This window comes from Rhodamnia argentea, chromosome 2, assembly GCF_020921035.1.
Source record: "Rhodamnia argentea isolate NSW1041297 chromosome 2, ASM2092103v1, whole genome shotgun sequence".
NCBI classification, from domain to species: Eukaryota; Viridiplantae; Streptophyta; class Magnoliopsida; order Myrtales; family Myrtaceae; genus Rhodamnia; species Rhodamnia argentea.
In genome coordinates, this window is record NC_063151.1 from 23,560,884 (window position 1) to 23,576,704 (window position 15,821).

A 15,821-nucleotide genomic window follows, 5' to 3' on the forward strand; every position below is an offset into this window, starting at 1 on the left:
GGACAGAACCGAGTTGACGCTTGATTGTTTGTTGGTAGGACTTTCGATAGTTGAGTTATAAATCTGGATCAACTTTTATCGTCAAATTATTGAAATATGTACGGTTGATTGTCCCGATTGCATGTCTGGATGCTTAGTTTTGCGTGTTGGATGTTATCGGTGAAAATTATGGGTGTCGGTCCCATGTTTTCGGATGCAAAGTCTGGTGGATAATCGGTACATTCATGCGAATCGAGTGAAATCAAATTGCATATTTTAGCATGAAAACGGCATGGTGCCGAGTCCTTGATCATGATCGTATGAGCATCCGGCTAAGTGTAAAGATAAGAATTTGACTAGTTGTTGTCGGATGCGCTTGAATGATCACGTAATGGTTGTCCCTAACAAGATTGTACCGTGTAGATCGGAATTACACGACTTGTTAGATCCACGTCAATCCGTATCGTCGGGTTGATCGGATGCCGGTCGCAGCTTGTGACGGACCAACGCTCCTTTTGGAATGCACGCTATGTCGTGCCACGTCGATCGGAATTACAACGGCACGGTAGTCGCCGTCACCGAAGTAACGGGACGATGCCTAGTCCCGCCAGTAGAGCACCAACTGCCTAGTGTGTTAGGCACCAACTATCTAGTGTGCCGGGCCATGTAGCCTCATCTGTTAATAATTGGATTTCATGTGGTGTCCTGTGCATGCAAGTTGATATGATGTCTTGCCGGTTATTTATCGGCGGTGGATGTTGATTTGAGTCAAGCATTGCATTATGCGTGGGCGAGGACTAGTAAGTTGCACGTGCTTGAATTATATGCTTGATACCTTGTGGTTGTTGCCTTATAGGATTTTTCGAGTGAATCAACATCCTAACCGGACTTAGGCGTTGACTCACCGAGATTCATATTTCACCCCGTCGTTGTTAACCATTTTCAGGCCCTTAGTCTTAAAGAGCTAGAAGTGGCGTGGATCTTATTGGAGTAATTTGGGAGATGTGTTAATTTCGACTTGATATCTTCAAGAGTTGTAGAAAGTGTCCCGAAGAATGGGCTTGTAAATAATTCATAAATCTCAATCAATGAATGCACTTGAAGTGTATATTAAAGAGGTTAACAGACAATTAGATAAAAAGGTGAAAATAGTAAGGTCGGATAGAGGTGGTAAATATTATGGAAAGTATGATGAATCAGGATAATGTCCTAGTCCATTTGCCAAATTTATTGAAAGACATGGTATTTATGCTCAATACACAATGCTAGGTACACCACAACAAAATGGTGTACGCGAAAGGCGTAATCTTACTCTAATAGAAATGGTTAGGAGTATGATGAGTTATTCATCTTTACCCTCATCTATGTGGATGTATGCATTAAAGACTTCTATGTACTTATTAAACAAGATTCCTAGTAAGGCAGTTCCAAAGACTCCCTTTGAATCATGGACGGGTAGAAAACCTAGTTTACGACACTTACATATTTGGGATTGTCCAGCTGAAGTACGTATTTACAATCTACATGAAAAGAAATTGAATTTTAGAACGACCAGTGATTATTTCATTGGTTATGTAGAAAAATTCAAGAGGTATAAATTTTACTGTCCTAATCATAATATGAGAATTGTTGAATATGGAAACTCTAAGTTTATTGAGAATTGCGACATCGGTAGGAGTGAAAGAATACGTAATGCTTACATTCAAGAAGTTATGGTAGAGGTTCCTTTACCCAAAACTTCTAAAGTTGTTCGTGATATTATTGTTCAACCAAACAATAATCAAGAACAACAAATAAATGATCAAACAATTCATAATGAACATGGTTGAGCCACTAAAAATAGCATTAAGAAGATCTCAAAGGGACAAAAAGTCAGTTATTTCTTATGACTATGTGGTTTATCTACAAGAGTCAGAAATTGACTTAGGAATTGATAATGATCTAGGTTCATTTTCACAAGACATGGATTGTTGAATTGTGCGGGATATTGTTGAATTGATAATGATGCCATAAAAGAAGAGTTAAAATTTATGAATCGGAATCAAGTTTAGGATATTGTTGAATTGTCTAAAGGATGTAAAAAGGTTGGCTGTAAATGGGTCTTTAAGACCAAGCGTGACTCAAAATATGATATTGAACGGTATAAGGCCACACTTGTTGCTAAAGGTTTTACTCGGAAAGAAGGCATTGATTATAATGAGACTTTTTCACCGGTCTCTAAGAAAGATTCACTTAGAATCATTTTGGCTTTGGTGGCTCATTAATATTTAGAGTTATACCAAATGGATGTGAAAACTGTCTTTCTTAATGAAAATTTAGAGGAATAGATTTATATAGACCAACCTAAAGGTTTTCGGTTAAAGGAAAGGAATACATGGCGTGTAAATTAAAGAAGTCAATGTACGAACTTAAACAAGCTTCCCGACAATGATATCTCAAGTTTAATGATACAATAGTCTCTTTTGGGTTTAAGGAAAACAACGTTGATCGGTGTATATATATAAAAATCAATGAGAGCAAATTTATATTTCTAATTCCGTACGTTGATGACATTTTGCTTGCTGTTAATGATCTTGGTTTGTTACATGAACCAAGAAATTTCTCTCTAAGAAGTTTGAAATGAAAGATATAAATGAGGCAACATATGCGATGGGAATAGAAATATTCCGTGATAGAACACAGGAATTGTTTGGGTTGTCTCAAAAAGCTTATATTAGTAAAATTCTAGAAAGATTCAATATGAACAAATGTTCAGCGGGAATAGTTCCAATTCAGAAATGGAACAAATTTAGCCTTATGCAATATACGAAAAATGAATTGGAACGTGAGCAAATAAAAAGTATTCCTTATGCATCTGTTGTTGGGAGCTTAATGTATACTCGGACTTGCACCGGACTAGACATTGGTTTCGCCATCGGAATGCTGGGCAGGTATCAAAGTAATCTAGGATGGATCATTGGAAAGCTGCAAAGAAAGTTTTCAGATACTTACAAGGAAGGAAGGATTACATGCTTACTTATAAAAGATCCAATCATCTTGAGGTGATTGGATATTCAGATTCAGATTTAGCCGGATGCGCCGATACAAAGAAATCAACATTTTGTTATTAGTTCCCTTTGATTGGAGGTGCAATTTCATGGAAAAATACAAAGTAGTCGGTCATTGCTGCATTCACTATGGACGCCGAGTTCGTGGCATGCTTTGAGGCAACTATTCATGGATTATGGTTTCGAAACTTTATTTCAAGGCTTGTGATTGTCGACTGTATTGCCGGACCGCTGAAAATTTCTTGTGATAATTCTGCAGTAGTTTTCTTCTCTAAGAATGACAAGTATTCTAAGGGTACTAAGCATATGGAAATCAAATACTTGTCCGCCAAAGAAGAAGTTCAGAAACAAAGAGTGTCAATTGAGCATATTAGCACCAATCTTATGATTGCATATCCATTAACAAAAGAAATATCACCCAAAACATTTAATGAACATGTTAAAAGGATGGGCATTATTGGACGTCACTAATGATATTGTATTATGACTCTATTAGTTTCTGTATTTGACACTCAGAGCTCATTTATGTGTGTTTCTAATTTATCATGTTTTCTACTTAGTATACGTGATGGAAGTAGATAATGTTTGAGAGGATAGTCTCTAACAGAGATATTATAATTGGATCATTGATATATTTCTTATCTATGAATCATGATGAGTAGAGAGTTATAGTTGTAGTACATAAAAGGGATTGTATCGATTAATGACACATAACCGCTATGACTCGCATTAGTCTAATTTACTTTATTGTAGTTATTATTTGATAGCCAATTAAAGAAAAGTTTTAACATGATGTTATTGTGCACATTATGGTATTTATTAAACCATGAAAGGAAACTCATATAGGCCAAGTGAGAGAATGTAAAATAAATGTGGCCCATATTAATAATGGTTTAATAATTATTTCATGTTATGATTAAGTTATATTTGTTACGAAAGGATACAATTGAAAATGTGCGATTTTGAAGTGCTTTGATGGAAGGCACCTCTTGGATAACATTTCAAGTTTAAAAGAAGTCTGGTCCTCTCTTCACCATATCAACGAACATACGTTAATTACGTGACGTACGGTTGTCTCTCTCGATCAGAAACAACGTGAAAGAACAGAGGGTTAAGGGAAAGAAATCAAGTCTTCATCTTTACTACTCCGATCATTCTTGAAGAATCGCTATGGGCAAAGGTATGTTCTTCATATTTATTAATCGTGAAAATAATGAAGATTGAAATCCATATATGATGAATTTTCGCATAAAGTTTATGTTAATCGCTTACAAGATGATCTTGGTTCGTAGGCCCATTCTTATTGTGCAGTAAGGAGATTGAGGACAAAGCAAACAGGCAACCAAGCATCCATAGACCAGCACAAGCGCCTCAAGTGGCTTGATTTGAAGTAACCCAACTCGGTGATCTATATTTTGCTTCAGAAGCATGGAGAGTTTCAATGCTGCTCGGCTCCACGAGATCGCAATCGGATTGGAAGCATCGGGGTAACAGTTCATCTAAGTGGTGAAGAATGGCCCAAATGTGGAAGAAGGCAGAGAAGAGTGGTTGCCCGATAGGTACAAATCGAGAACCCAAAACAAAGGCCTCATCGTGAGGGGTTGGGCTCCTCGAGTGCCGATTCTCGATCGCGAGACGATGGAGGCATTCGTGACATATTGCAAGTGGAACTCAATCTTGGAGGCGATCATAATCGGTGTCGGGCGACACTAGCTCGAGCGAGGGTCAATCGACGGCGGCGTGGATAGCCATGGCTTATGAGGGGAAGGGGGAAGAAAAAGGGAAAATAAAAAATAAAATAAAAAGAAAAGGAAATGAAAAAAATTTAAAATGGTAAAAGATAAAAATATTATTCGGCCAGGCCTTTCTTTGAAATAAAGTTCACTTCATGCTCTTATTTGAGAAAATCGGAGCACTCTAAATCTTTAATCAGAATTTTTCCTAAAATTAATTTAAAAATATCACGTCATTCCTTTCCGTTAGATAAATTGACAGTTTAAATAAAATGAGTTGATTGAATCAATTTGAAAAATTTTAAGATTTAATTATATTTTTCTTTTGTAACAAGTTTTAGAAATTATGGTGAAAACATATCCAAAAAAATTCTAACGGAACTCGCCTCACCCGACATTTCTAGACAGACTAGACTGCGTTGCCGCGTCGACTCGGCTCGGCTCACCTTTCCACGGCTCTCCGACTTCTGCTGCAACTTTTCTTTTTCTGTTCTAGATCCCGCGTGCGACACCGAGTGCGTCCGTTGTCTTGCCATCGCAGCAAGAGTTCGAATCTGCGACTCGAGCTTCTCTTCTTCTTCTTCTTCTCTCGCGACTCGGGGAAGAAGGCGACCGGTATGAGGGTGTTGCGGCTTGGCCTCTTGCTCGCGCTCGCCTCCGGACTCCTCGCGCTCTGCATCTACATAACCGGCGTCTCCGATTTCTGTATCCCTCCCGCTCTCGATTCGCGATTTTCTCTTCGCTCGTTTGGTCGCCCGCAATCAAATGCATTGTGATTATTGACCTGCCGTATCTGTGTCTTTGCTCGTGTGTGGCAGACGGTGGCTATCGGCTCTCCGACGACGATTTGGACGCTCTGCGGTCTCTGCAGAGCCAGTTCCAAAAGTGCGTGGTCAGTCATCTCCCTCCCTTTTCTTCTCTCCTCTTTTTCGGATCGATCGTGTGGTGGGAACAGTTATGATTCGCACCTTGCCGTTCGTGTAGAAGGCGAATGGATTGGGATTAGAAGCTGTCAGTGGGAAGAGTATCTGTGAAGTCGCCTTGAGCTTCCCTCCTGACACTGTTTCCAAATGGGTGGGTGATTGGGATCTTCTTGCCAGTTGAGGCACTGCGTTGTCCGTGGGCAGTTGGGTTTCTTTTTTATTTTTTAAGTGTAAAATGGGTTTTGTTTGACAGAAAGATCCCAAATCTGGAGAACTTGAAGGTTTGTCTTTCGATTTCAATCTTTGTGAAGCTGTAGCTACATGGGAACAGGTGAGCCTAGGGTTGGCAAATTGAAACACAAATTGAGATATTGAAGATAGGATAGAGTAAATGTGGCCTTAAACACCCCCCCGGCCCCCCTTCCTTTTCCATGGAACTTGGTTCCTGAGAAATCAGATACGCTATGCGATTGATTTATTATGTAGCGAGTTGATTGCCACAGGTGAGGAATAGTACCACTATACTTACCAGGGAGTTCCTTGATGCTTTGCCAAATGGGTGGGAAGACTATGCGTGGCGGAGGATTAACAAAGGAATACAACTGTAAGTATCATGTAAATTTCTCTCGATGTTGTTCATAGTTCGATTCGGCCCTCGCTTGGTTAGAGAATGCCATAATGTTAGGAAAAGAAAGAAACATTGGGGGTAGTCTATGGGATGGAATTTATTGACATTTCTTCAAAATATAGGAAATTTTGTTCTTGCATACAGTCACTTCTGGCTGCTCATATGTATGAAGTTTGCTTTGCAAATGAAATTAGTAGCGTCCGATGTCTTCCCTTGGTTATGTTCTTCCAAAGTTTTAGTCACCTTAGGGAGTTGTTATATGAAATTTGTATAGCTAACTAGAGTGAGCTGCAGAAAGATTGCACACAAGTAGTCTGACGAGGTACATTTTTGTGTTCCAGCAACCAATGTGAAAATAAGACTCTATGCAAGGAGAAACTTTCTCTGGTACTTCCTCAAACCCCCCCATACTTTCCACGGCAGTTCGATCGCTGTGCTGTCATTGGTAACTCTGGAGATCTTCTAAAAACAAGGTTTGGAAAGGAGATAGATGATTATGATGTTGTCATCCGGGAAAACGGTGCACCTATCCAGGTCAAATTTCATAGTGCATGTGCAAATTTCATTTCTACTCTACTTAACCTGCTCTTGACTATCTTTGTATACCAGAATTACACGGATTATGTAGGAAAGAAAAGTTCATTTCGTCTTCTGAATAGAGGATCTGCAAAAGCTCTTGATAAGGTTGTTGAGTTAGATGGTATGTGTGACACCTGACTTATCATGTTCTCTGACTCCACTGGAGATATTGTAACAACACTCTTCTGCAGAAACGAGGAAGGAAGCTCTGATCATAAAAACGACAATTCATGACATCATGAGCAAGATGATAAGGGTCCGTAAGTTTCCTTTTTCTCTTAATCTGTCTCATAGGCATGTTTGGAGCATCCTCCTTACTTGGCACAAGGTTTGCCTTTTGCAGGAACTTCCTATAAAAAATCCTGTGTACCTTATGCTAGGGGCATCCTTTGGATCTGCTGCTAAAGGAACTGGGCTCAAGGCTCTTGAATTTGCTCTATCTATCTGTGAATCAGTAGATATGTATGGTTTCACCGTGGATCCTGGTTATAAAGAATGGTATAGATTGTAATTTGCGTATATCATACGACCTCTTTCACGTTTTCACTGTGGATCTCTGGTTTTCCTAATCATGTGTCCTTCCCAAGTGTTCTCTCAGGACGAGGTACTTTTCAGAATCTCGACAGGGTCATACACCTCTTCATGGTCGGGCTTACTATCAGATGATGGAGTGCCTGGGGGTATGTGAAGAGTTTATCTACGTTTTTCAATCAAACCTTTAATGTTTTCGATAATAAAATTGGAAGACTCTGGCAATAGGATTTGGTTTTACATCAATCTGGTGAAGCATCTAGATGAATTGATTTTTTAACATATCATTTACATGACAAGTCGAATGCAATTCTTTCTTGAGATTTGAATCCATTCTTAACTTGTTTCAGTCTTTTATCGTATCTTTGTAATTTGTACTTCCGAAATGTATCATCATCGTATTCTATCCCACTGCATGTTAGAATGCTCACCTGTCAGTTTTTGTAATTAACATTATCTAATGTCATTTTTTCATCGTCTTGTAAAGCTCATCAAGAGTTTTAGTAATTAACATTATCTAATGTCATTTTTTCATCGTCTTGTATAGCTCATCAAGATTCATTCTCCAATGCGTGCTGTTCCAAACCGTGTCGTGAAGTGGTTGCCAAGCCATAGCTTAATCAGAGCTGCTAGAATTGCATCAGAGAAAGTGTTAAGGTGACGCTTCCCATTTGTCCTTAGTCTTGATTGTAACTGATAGCTTGATATGTATCTCCTTGCTCATTCCTCAAGCAAGTTCCAAAATAGTGTGTCAAGACTTGAATCGTTTGATTTTTTCCAGCCATAGTTGGATTGATAGGCTATTTCTGACCTCCAATATGATAGTGAGAACTCATGTGATTTGAGGTCAATATGATAGTCAGAACTCGTGTGATAAACATCTATTTTCTTCTCTTGCAAGACAAATCCTTTAGTCAACTCTGCATCCAATGATCTTTGCCTGCTGATCTAGACTGAAAATTTGGTAAAAACAAAATTAGATGGAGCAAGCCTTGCGTTGCTGTAACTTTTTGTCATCGCCATGATTTTTGTGTTTATCTCAACAAAATGTAAAAGCCTAATCACTACTAGTTGACAGACTGACGTGGTCAAAGTCTGCTCCTAAGTAATCAGATTTTTGGGTGTTGATTTTTATTTGGAGTCTGGTTGATTGTTTTTCTGTATGACTGCAGGAGGGCTGGAGCTGCATCTTTCGACCCTCTGGCAGCTTGTTCAATTGTCAAAAAGCAAATTAAAAGGAGCTCTAGAGGACTCTCCAGTCTCAGAAAATCAGCAATAGACCATAAAAGATATGTTAGAGGGACAACAATGTATCCTTTGGAGCATAGTCCTGGACATGGCTTGCTTTGTACGGTGCCTGCTGATTGAATCTGTGGCTACTTCCAATTGTTTTTCAGGTTTGCTCTCTCTTTAGTGAATAGAGCTTGTACAGAAGTGGTGGTTTGCAGCAGCGTTACCTCTATACCGACATGGTCGAGTTAGAAATAGCTGGGAGCTACTTTTGCCAAAGGGCGCAGAAAAATTTTCCCCTGGTATTTGTAATATTCTTTGTCAATCCTGTCAGAATATTTTGCACTTTGTTGGTCAAAAGGCAAGAAGATGGTGGAGATATACATTCGGTCATTGACTAGCGCATTGGTCTGTAGGGTTAATTGGTTCAGTTTCTGGCATAACTATGTCACTTAAAATAGAATTCTTGCTCAGTGTGATTGTAGAGCAGTGTGTCTGAACTAGTTAGTCCTAGGAAAAAGGCTGAGTGAGGTTCTTGAGTTGGTCGTTGTCCGGATAGATCCTTAAGTCTGCGAGCTCTAGTGCTACTGGTCAAGTAAATTGGCTGCCTCTGTAACCTGGAAACCTGCCTGAAACACTGATGCATTTTTTGGTTTCTACTCCGATCACGTGGGTGTAAACTAGGTGGCAGAACCAAGGCGTACGCATCTCGCCAGAGAGATATCAGGTTGAAAATTTGCGGGAGCCAGGCCAGATTCCGAACATGTAAGTGGAGAATTGCAAGCAAATCTGGGTCGTAAAGCTCATGGGAGTGGATTTCCTGGAAGGGTCCAATCTAGAAGACAGCCGCCGATACCATCACATAACTCTATGCAGTTCAAGCTCCTTTAGAAAGTTTTCCCCAAGTCTCGAGAGCCATAAATCCCTTACAAAACCTTCTCTTTTTACTTTGGATCAATTTGCAGTGAAATCAAAAAGAAAAATTTCCAATTAAGCTCAAGTGACCTGCCATGCATGGGAAGAAAGAGAGCAATGACCTAGTGAACGGTGATCAGCTAGGAAATTTTGCGACTTCTCGTCGCCAACTGTTGATGCAGTAAACGTCACAGAAATTTAATTTGAAGAGTGGAAGAAGGAACCGCTTTAGCAACTCTCCAGGACCGGAAGATGCCTATGATGTCATTTTCTTAGCTTGACTAGAATGATCAATACATATTCTATGGTAGTTTCGCATTTAGGGGAAATGTTTATAAACTGTGGACGTCCTTAAGTACAGGTTAAACCGAGACATTATTCAGTCTCAAACTAAATAGACTTTGGAAAAGATCTTCTCGATGCCATGTTTGCATATCCATGCATTTCAGCCCTGTGCCTCGCGATCCGAAACCGGGATCATTAAGGGAGTTCCGAAATCATCGATCCTATAATATAGGGGGATACGATAAAGTATATCAGGAAATGAATATGTGTCGCCTAATTCGTTCAATATCTCTTATCTTCCAAAGAAAAACTATACGATAGATACCACAGAGTACAATTTTCTGCAGCAATCACTACTTGAAACAGCAAGTTGCTGGCATTTTATTACTCTGACGTACCACAATCCTTCAGGTTTATTGGTGAACCACTGTCCTATATATATATTGAATCAATAGGACAGGACGCATCTGAAGTTAATTCGTATATATATGAACTCTACCTTACAGTAGCATGTCTGACTTGGCCGGCAATCTCTTGAAGAAATTGACCGGCACAGGAGGCAGCTTGCCCCGGAACCGCGGATGCCTCAGCAGGTACAGCCCGACCAGCACGGCAATAACCTGGAGCGGAGTGATATAAATGATGACTGCCCATATCAATGCGAAGATGATGAAGATCGTGGTCGCCCTCGGGTCCCGCCAACTCAATATTGCTTGTGCTCGTTCGCCTTGCGAGGCTAAATCCCCCATCACGGTCTGGACCTTGCCTGCAATGCTCCGCAGCCTATCGTACCTCATCCTCACAATATCCGGATGCCTGCTTGTGGGAAATGTGTCGAATTCCTCGTCTAGCTCGTCCACATGGACTGCATCCGCTTGCGACAGCCGGGCATCCATATGTGGTGGGTGCCTCGCCCTGAATCGGTAATTCCAAATCCCGACTGCGAAGAAGTACAGGAAAATCGTCGGCAAGATCAACTCCGGGTAGCAAACGAGTATAAAAAACAGTATGTGAACGAGACAGGTGGTCACGGGGTTCCTCCAGTGGCAAATGCTGTCGAACCATCTGCAAAGGGCGGTGATGCTCGAAAAAAGGTACATGAGCCGGTTGAAATTGGCTTTGCTCCTCCTCAAGCTGAACATGTGGGCATCCACATCTAACATGTATTCCACAACTTCACGCCTAAGTGGTGGCTCGGCCCGGGCCAGGCGCGCCGCCACGATCTGCGTGGCTTGGTGCCGGAGCCAATCGATGTACCGAACAGGTATGGGTTGGATGTAGTGCATTTTCGGAAGCAAAGGCCTGCTGTATTGAGCCACCATGTTCACCCACGCCGTGCAAGTAAACCGTAGAGCCAAATGGAGCTCCCCGTGCTTCTTCAAGCCGTTGGGTTGCAGGACGAGGAGGGGATAGTAGTGAGTGTACACTCGATCGGCTTCTAAAGTCGAGAGACGAACTCTCACTTTCCCGATTCTCTGATCTCTAGCCTCGTCTTTTCCGTTGATGTGGCAGTTGTCGAAAACTCCGATCGTGATCACGGTGCACAAGTCGTAAACTTCCCAAGTGTACTGCTCGTTCCACTGCGGAGCCAGGGTGTCTAGGAGAGTCCTGGTCCTGACCCATTTGTTCCCGTACTTGGCTACGCAATAGGCGTCGGTAGTCCTGTGCCCCTTCATAGGAAGTAAGTTTCGAGCGCTCAGGATCCCGAGCTCAAGAATCCCAATGCTCTGCTTCCTTAAGATCTTCGACGATGGCTGAAGATCGCTGCTGAAATGTGTGGACTCGTCGAGAACATGATACCCAACTTCCAGGCAGAACCGGATGCAAATCTTGCTAGAGAATTTTGGTTCCTTCTTCTTCTCTCCCTCTTCGATAATAGTTGGCTTGTGGAGGTTAAACCACTGAGGATCAGGCAGCTTGGCGGTATCGCCTCTTTGCCGAATGTTCCTAACTGGAATCAACAACCTCCCTAAGGGCTCGTCCCTTCCGGGACCTACCCGTTCGTCGACCGACACGATTATGAGATCCTCAAACGGCTCGGACACCACAAACATTAGCTCATCGTGCCACACGGGATTCACAGTCTTCACCTGGGAAGGTCTAGTTACCCTTCCCTGGTTCCCTACCTGAACCTTGACGTATGTGTCGACCGGTCGACCGCCCTCGGTGGGAATAAGATCCTGAGCTTCCATGACAAGAACCCGAAGGTAATAGAGCTTCGGCGAGAAATAGACCTTGGATCGAGTATTTTGCAAGTTCGCGTGGCTAATGTTGTGCGCATCGGAATGCCAGGCCTCAGGGAATGACTCGTCGGCTTGTGTCCCGATCCACACGGCGAGCATGATCTCTCCTCTGAATCTCTCTCCTTTCTTGTTCTCCAACTTATACCACTGCGGGGCCAGAGGGCTGTCCGGAGGAACTCGAGTAGGCACCTCCGAAATGTCGAGGACGACCCTCCCCACGAAATCGTCCTTCAAAACAAGATCCTTGTCCATCACGATCACCTCGAGGAAATTCGACTGCAACCGCTCCTTGGCGAACGCGAATATCTGACGCCACACGGGGTTCTGGTTCTTCTCCAAGTGTTTTGTGATTCCTCTGTAGTTCCCAACCTTCACTTCCACATAGGGATCGAGGCTCCCGGTAACATCCTTTGGAGGAAGATCTCTGGCCTTGACCACATTCACGTACAGATAACGCATCTGCTCGACGAGATCATAAGTAGTGGTGGTCTTATCCCCTCCCCGGTAACGCAAGTGTGCCGCCACCGGCGGCCGAGTCTCCTGCAAGGCAAATTCCGGGTTCTGGCCTGGCATCCGCATTTGCATGAGGGAAGCCGGGCCCGCTCGGGCGAAATCAGTCCTGGTCTCGACGCTCGGCGCCTTCTCCTTCATGAAATGGGCTTCGACCCCGGGACCCGAGGAAAAACTCGACGCCGGAGGAGCGCCGGCTGGAGCCGAAGCTCCGATGGAGTGGAAAGTCCTCACTTCCGGGTCCTTATTCTTCTTCTTCTTCTTCCTCTCATCGAAATCGACATGATGATGATGATGATCGACACCAACGTGGTCATTACCAAGCTTGTTGTTACCTCTAAAATCGGCCTCTTCCAGAGGTGCCTCTGCAGCTTCAACACTATCGTTAGGACCAACATTTGGGGGCGACATGTAAGCACCAAAACCATCACGAGCGGCATAAATCCTAAGCGAAATATCGCCACTGATGTGCGAAAACAGGCCGCGCTTATCAAGCGGGTATCTTTGGACCGAGGCCTCCGATTCAGACAAAGGGACCGAAGCACCAGAGATCCTTACCCGGCCGAGGAACTGCTTGTGGTGACCTCCTTTGGTGTCATTGTACACCATGACATGGATGGTCTCGTCGTGGAGGCTCCTCGGGTCGCCGATATTGAAGACGAGCTTCTCGTTCCACTGGGGGTTGAGGTCTCTGTCCTTGGTCTGCGTCCTCTGCCGCTGCTCGTCCAGCTCCACCTCCACGTACGGGCTCGCGGAGCCTTGCCCGTCCTTGGGCTTCAGATCGCTCGCGTCGAGGACTTCCACGACCAGGTTTGGCATGGTGGGTAACTGGGGTTCTTCCTCAAGGATCGTCCCCAAGTGTTAAGAGAAGTAGCTTTGTTGGTTCGACCTAGAATGGTGGGTGGAGATAACAGTTCTTGGAAAGGACACAGAGCCAGAAAGGAGATGGAAAAGATAAAATTCGCAACAAAGAGATGAGCAGCTGGTGGTGAAGAAAGATGAGATGGTAATTTGGAGTACGAAGTCAGAAACATCATGTTAGAGAGAGAGAGAAAGAAAGAAAGAGGTTTTGTCTGGTGGTGTGAGGTGGCCCTGGAAGTCACAGATGTTTGATAGAGAGTGATTCTGGTGGATTCTTATGTCAGACAGTCAGATCGAGATAAAGGGAGAGAGAGAGAGTTAATTTAGTGGGGTTCCATTCTAATCTACTTGTGGGGTATAATTATGATTAAGAAAGATTTAACTTTTTAGGTAGAGAGAGAGAGAGAGAGAGAGAGAGAAATTCTTTGATGTGGAAACAGGGGAGGTTTGCTCTCTGTTTTCAAGAACATCTCCCCTTTTTGGCCTCAAAAGAAAAAAACCAGTGAAAGGAAGAATTTTTCTACCTCTTTATCTCCAAAGGGTGCATCCAGGGGATCCATTATTGATCCACCACCATGGTGGAGGTAGATGTCGAAGTCATGGGCCTTAAAGTGGGTCGGTCAGCATCTTGATTGATTCTCGCTTTTGTCTGCCCAGGAAAGAAGATCCTCTTGCCTATTCTCCCGACCCCCCAAATCAAACAAACATCAAAAGCTAAAGAGAGATGCAAAAGAAAGGTCTCCCAAGCATACCCACTGAAGAAGGTCACATGGTGTTTCCTCTCTCTTTCTCTGTGGTTACAGAGAACAGACCTATGAAGAAGTCTTAGCGACGAAGATGGAGGCTGGAGCAGAGCCAGCTCCGAGGACTTTTACAGCGCCCCTGTTCTTTGATGGGGATCGTAAATCTAATTGACCCTTAGCTTTTTTGGTGACACTTCTGTGCTTGGGCAGATGCATTTGGCTACTCCTTAGTTGAGATCTGCCTCTTGGGTGGATTGCACTGATTAGTGATTCCAGCTCGAGCAACAAAAGTTTCATTTTGCTCGTCCTCGTGCGCAGATTCGAGGGGGTCCTCCAGATTCCCGGCTTTTGAAGAGATAAGGATTTGATCTAGCGGTAAAAGCGCTCCCGTGCCAACTGCGCGGGGAATCGATAGTTGCGGGTGCGATTCTTGCAATGAGGAACTCGGATTTAAGTGATGAAACACACTGATAAGTCGCCGTGCTTGTTTTCCCTCAAGATTGGAGGTGATCAGTTCCTGATCCGGTCCAGTCTCACTCAGGAACCAGGAACCTAATCGCAAGGACTAGTTCTCGATTTCTAGGACTGGGTCCGGCTCCTAGTTTGTCCAATGACATTGCTGGATTAATAGTATGAGTGAGCAACATGAACTTTAATTTTAATATATCAATAAAAACAAGGTGTGCATTTAAGAAATAAGAAAAATAATCGATAAATTATTAGATTTACATATAAGAAATAAAAATAATAATAATAGTCCATCCGTTCTGGTCCCCTCCTAGAATTGGATCGAAAATTGTCTGTTTCGATTTTATGGAACCGGCAACTAGACCAGCGTCCTCGAGAATCGAATCGGCCGGTTCGGTCCGGTTCGGGTGGTTCCCGATTTACTCATCCCTACTCAAGAATCGAGATTGTCATTTGTATTACAACTAGGCCTTTGGATTGTATAGAAGAAAATAGAAGAGGTTATGGGCATCGTGCTTGATAACATGGTTTTTTTTTTTCTCTTTTGCCCTCACGAGATTAATCCAAGGAGTCCATATATTGACTAATTTGACCACAAAAACTTTGGGGCTAGGACCCGCCAAACTTTTGTCCAGACAATTCGATCTCAATCCGCCATTTAAAAAGTCTCGACCATACATTAAAGATGATCCAAAGTTAAAATCTCATCGAATCTAATAAAAGCATAATGAACTAATATCACAAAGCATAGCCACCAGACATCTTGAACCGATCGATACCACTGTCTCCACCGATCGAACGTTATCTTCTTTGCCGAAAACCGCGAATGAAGAAGGAAATCCTATCGAACAAGAAGAAGCATAGGCATAGCCTCCCGATTACATCATTTCGGTAACTAGGCTGCCAGACACGGCCGTCACATCGAGATCGTAAAACCACGGCGTACGAGAGGGAAGAAAGTCAATTCGCTTCTTGTGAACAAAAAATTCCCAATTTCACAAAGTTACTTCTGGTCCATTTTGGAGTACTAGGCCGTTAAAACGCTGGCCATTAGAGATTGCGCACGAGGACCAATCCCCGTTCGGGCCGTGGAAAACCATTGGATGCCTCCGTCGCTTTCGGGGCTTCCGGAACCAAATCGGAGAC

The 15,821-nt window shown here is 42.9% G+C and overlaps 2 protein-coding genes across 5 annotated transcripts; one reads left to right on the forward strand and one right to left on the reverse strand.

Moving 5' to 3' along the window:
• Positions 1-5,179: 5,179 nt before the first annotated feature.
• LOC115755468 (sialyltransferase-like protein 2) lies at positions 5,180-9,800 on the forward strand. 4 transcript variants are annotated; one of them, XM_030694876.2, is made up of 13 exons: positions 5,187-5,464; positions 5,578-5,651; positions 5,744-5,833; positions 5,936-6,013; positions 6,186-6,286; positions 6,652-6,844; positions 6,920-7,010; positions 7,081-7,145; positions 7,233-7,387; positions 7,488-7,569; positions 7,968-8,077; positions 8,593-8,817; positions 9,335-9,800. In XM_030694876.2, exons 1-12 carry the CDS (start codon positions 5,377-5,379, stop codon positions 8,786-8,788), a joined length of 1,323 nt encoding a protein of 440 aa, XP_030550736.1. In that variant the 5' UTR covers positions 5,187-5,376; the 3' UTR covers positions 8,789-8,817; positions 9,335-9,800. The 4 variants fall into 4 exon arrangements, with proteins under 4 accessions (XP_048131388.1, XP_048131387.1, XP_048131386.1 ...); XM_048275430.1 differs by lacking the exon at positions 9,335-9,800 and adding an exon at positions 9,012-9,328 and having other exon boundaries at positions 5,184-5,464; positions 7,081-7,387; XM_048275429.1 differs by having other exon boundaries at positions 5,185-5,464; positions 7,081-7,387.
• Positions 9,801-10,101: 301 nt separating this feature from the next.
• On the reverse strand, positions 10,102-13,776 carry LOC115755467 (FT-interacting protein 7-like). The gene has a single exon (XM_030694875.2). The coding sequence runs from the start codon at positions 13,420-13,422 to the stop codon at positions 10,351-10,353; it is 3,072 nt and encodes a 1,023-aa protein (XP_030550735.2). The 5' UTR covers positions 13,423-13,776; the 3' UTR covers positions 10,102-10,350.
• Between the last annotated feature and the right edge of the window lie 2,045 nt (positions 13,777-15,821).